Source organism: Sinocyclocheilus rhinocerous, unplaced genomic scaffold (assembly GCF_001515625.1).
Source record: "Sinocyclocheilus rhinocerous isolate Xijiao unplaced genomic scaffold, SAMN03320098_v1.1 scaffold470, whole genome shotgun sequence".
In the NCBI taxonomy this organism is placed as follows: domain Eukaryota; kingdom Metazoa; phylum Chordata; class Actinopteri; order Cypriniformes; family Cyprinidae; genus Sinocyclocheilus; species Sinocyclocheilus rhinocerous.
In genome coordinates, this window is record NW_015637537.1 from 1,051,108 (window position 1) to 1,055,169 (window position 4,062).

Genomic DNA, 4,062 nt, shown 5'->3' on the forward strand with positions numbered 1-4,062 from the left:
CAAAGAGAAAGGAAAACTTGAAATCTCATCATATGACCCCTTTAAGGAATGTGTACTGGATTTCTGTTGGCAATTCTTGAAACAATCCTACAGACATTACACTTCAGTTTAAAGATAGTAAATCACACAGAATATCGCTGCAATTTAATATTAAAGGGGTCATATGATGCGATTTCAAGTTTTCCTTTCTCTTTGGAGTGTTACAAGCTCTTGGTGCATAAAGAAGATCTGTAAAGTTGCAAAGACTAAAGTCTCAAAACCAAAGAGATATTCTTTATCAAAGTTAAGACTCTGCCACACCCCCCTAAAACGGCTCGTTCGAACACACCCCCACATATCTACCTCACTATGTACTAAAATAATTGTTTTCAGAAATGATTTGATTTTGTTTAAACATCCAAAAGAGACATAGTAAACCATACACAACAATCCGATAGGGCAGTGAAGAGAAAAAAATAATAAAATATCCTGAACAAATGTCAAATTTTCCAGTAAGATCTTTTTATTATATTCACAATTGTGGGGTTTTATATGATCCCCTTAGGGGTGCATGGGAAGTGTATGAAGGATTATAGAAATAAAGGATTTACATTTTCCTTTAGGATTCAAGGGTTGCTTTAAAACACTGCCTTAATTACACTTGTTTATTAGGAACGTCGAGGAAGTAAAGATGATACATTAAATCAGAGCTTTGTTTTCACATCACATTTTTTAGGTTTAAAAATGCTTTAAATCGAGGCTCAGCCTAATTTCGCTACAGTGTAGAAAGGAAAGCATCAGTTATAATTCTCCACGGTTTGAGCATAAAACACTTTTAGAAACATAAATTAGGGCGGTGTAGCTGTTCAACACCGTTATAAGAACAGTTATATTATACAGAAAAACATGCGTAAGTAGACGACAGGGGGATGCGATTGTGTAATTCTACTCCTGGATGGCAGCATGATTTGCATGCAGTTTTGAATAGAGATTTGTGCAGATAGTGAGCTCAGTGATCAGATTTATATTGTGTTATATCGGGGTAGATAGGTAGCAGTGTTTTGCATTGTGATTTAACTGTAAATATAAAAACCGCATGTAAAAAATATTTCCATTTTCACTGTACACTCCTCTAAATTCACAGACAGAATGCCAGAAGGAGACAGTGCTGGTGAATCCATCCATGGGAGACCATCAGCGATCGGAAACTTCTTTAAACGGCTCGGGCAGGTCAGGCTCTTGGAAATGACTAGTCGAGTGATTTTAAGATTGCAAGTCAGTGCTTTGGATAATCAGACCTACATTTTCTCTTTGAAATGCAGGTTTATCAGTCATGGTTGGACAAGTCAACACCGTTCTCAGCAGTCCGATGGGCAGTCACTGTTATTCTAACGGCCATATATATGCTCAGAGTATATATACTACAGGTAAAAACCACCATGCTTTACAAATAACGTTGCTTCTGTTGAGGAACATTCACAAAATGCATCTGCTTTGACATTATGGGTACACATCTATCATGCTGTTGTAGACTCATTAGAATGTTCTTGTTTTGTAACTTGTGGATTTTTTACTACAAAATGTGAGCCAAATGTAATGAAACACTTCTGTCTTTTATTAGGGGTGGTACATAGTCACATATGCTCTTGGGATCTACCACCTAAACCTCTTCATTGCTTTCCTCTCACCAAAAGTGGATCCCTCGTTGCTTGATGATCCAGGTAGGACCGGGATTTAAGCAAATCTTACTGTCCTCACTGATATTTGCATTGTGGAGGGGATTTTTTTTCCCTTCCCCTAATCAGTGTCTCTTCATTAGATGAGGGTCCAGCACTACCCACAAAACAGAATGAAGAGTTCCGGCCGTTCATCAGGAGGTTGCCCGAATTCAAATTCTGGTAAGTTGTCACATTATGGAGTTTAAATTAATAGTTCTGTCATAATTTACTCACCCTCGTGTTGTTCCAAACCTGTATGAGTTAGTTTCGTTCTGCTGCTGAGCACAAACAGCTGCTGGTAGCCATTGGCGTCCTTAGTATTTTTCTTCAATGGCTACCAGCAACAGTTTCGTTACCAACGTTATTCAAAACATCTTGGTGTTTTACAGAAGAAAGAAATTCGTACAGGTGGGGGAAAAACACGAGGGTAAGTAAATGATGACGAAATGTTTGTACTTGATGAGTCGAGAATAATGAGTGGATCAGTTTGATCCAGTGACAAGTAGAAACGATAAATGCTGTGATTTTTACTCATGGACGGAACCACAGCATACAGTCATAAAAAAATGGAATTTACTGTACAATGCAGATTGTATCAGAATTTGGCAAAATTTGGATGAAAAACAGAATGAAGAGTTCCGGCCATTCATCAGGAGGTTGCCCGAATTCAAATTCTGGTAAGTTGTCACATTATGGAGTTTAAATGAATAGTTCTGTCATAATTTACTCACCCTCGTGTTGTTCCAAACCTGTATGAGTTAGTTTCGTTCTGCTGCTGAGCACAAACAGCTGCTGGTAGCCATTGGCGTCCTTAGTATTTTTCTTCAATGGCTACCAGCAACAGTTTCGTTACCAACGTTATTCAAAACATCTTGGTGTTTTACAGAAGAAAGAAATTCGTACAGGTGGGGGAAAAACACGAGGGTAAGTAAATGATGACGACATGTTTGTACTTGATGAGTCGAGAATAATGAGTGGATCAGTTTGATCCAGTGACAAGTAGAAATTATAAATGCTGTGATTTTTTACTCATGGACGGAACCACAGCATACAGTCATAAAAAAATGGAATTTACTGTACAATGCAGATTGTATCAGAATTTGGCAAAATTTGGATGAATACATTAAAAGTAGGGCTGATGTCTTTGTGTTGAATGAGTTTTACAATAAACTGTGACTGAAATCTATTACTATTGTACAGTAGAATGTACTCTTCAAAGTAACAATAATACTTATTAATACTTACTTTTTTTTTTTTTTAAAGGAATATCACACAATATCACAATTATTTAAGCAGCATTTTTTTTGCCAAAGAATAAAAAGAATTGTTCAAATTTAATTTGAATATATTTTAAAAGATGAATTGTTGTATAATAATTTGTGTTCATAAATCGCATCATAATTCATCATGAAACACAGAATTTATGAAAAATAAGACGGGGCACTATTATTGTTAAAATTGTAATTATGAAATTCAAGTTATTAAATTATTAAAGTTGTTTTAATTCAATTGATTAGACATCTTTCGTAGTATAAAAATTGAACTCAGCCATTAAAACTGAATCCAGAAAAAAATTCAATGGTTAACACATTATGTAGGAAGAAATAAAACCTTATTCCATTGGGCCATAGTGGTTGACCAATATGAGTTATTTAAAGAGCAGGGTGGCGATATACAGCTGATCTGTGATCTAAAATGTTATTAAAAGATATTAACACATGTACAGTATTGCCACAGTAAATTTAATATTTATTTGACGATCGTTACTTTCAAAATAAAGTTATTTGTCCTGAAAACGCTTCATTTTCATTTGGCATTTGCGTTGTTTTGCATTGGTAACAAGCCTCTATGCTTTCATGATTGCGATTGCAAGACTTTCAAGTAGATATTCTCTTGATTTTTTCGAAAGCGCAGTAATTGATAATGAAAAAAATAACTAACTAACCGTGATTAAGCGTTTACCCATTGTAATGCTGCCCTAGCCTCAGTTCAGTCAAAATAAAAGGAGGACTTATCAGCAAATTCAATGGTAATGCCAAATATCGATCATCCTTTGTAAATAGCTTTCTGTCATGACAACTCTCGGAGGGATTGGCATGGTAATGTACATGACAATGTTAATGTATTTGATCTTGCGGCAGAGCAAGAGATACTGCCAATACATCCACAAAATGCTGCTGTGAGCATGTAAGAAATATTGCTGCTGCAAATATAACATACATGAAATAACCCCCATATAGCATACATGAATCACCTCGTAGCAGATCTATACAGGTGGAGCTGGGGAAGGTGGAGGGTTTCTGAAGCAAGCACTAGTTATATATTTGAATGTTGAGCAGCGAGCTCATTGGCTACCGATACAGAA

At 36.0% G+C, this 4,062-nt stretch overlaps 1 protein-coding gene across 3 annotated transcripts in view; it reads left to right on the plus strand.

Moving 5' to 3' along the window:
- The window catches only part of LOC107748969 (protein RER1), a 10,422-nt gene that overhangs the window by 2,015 nt on the left and 4,345 nt on the right, over nucleotides 1-4,062 (plus strand). For all 3 annotated transcript variants that reach the window (XM_016564007.1, XM_016564005.1, XM_016564006.1), the window contains exons 2-5: nucleotides 1,124-1,209; nucleotides 1,302-1,406; nucleotides 1,601-1,700; nucleotides 1,799-1,877. In XM_016564007.1, coding sequence (XP_016419493.1) covers nucleotides 1,129-1,209; nucleotides 1,302-1,406; nucleotides 1,601-1,700; nucleotides 1,799-1,877 — 365 coding nt within the window. In that variant the 5' untranslated portion in view covers nucleotides 1,124-1,128. The remainder of the gene's footprint in view (nucleotides 1-1,123; nucleotides 1,210-1,301; nucleotides 1,407-1,600; nucleotides 1,701-1,798; nucleotides 1,878-4,062) is intronic.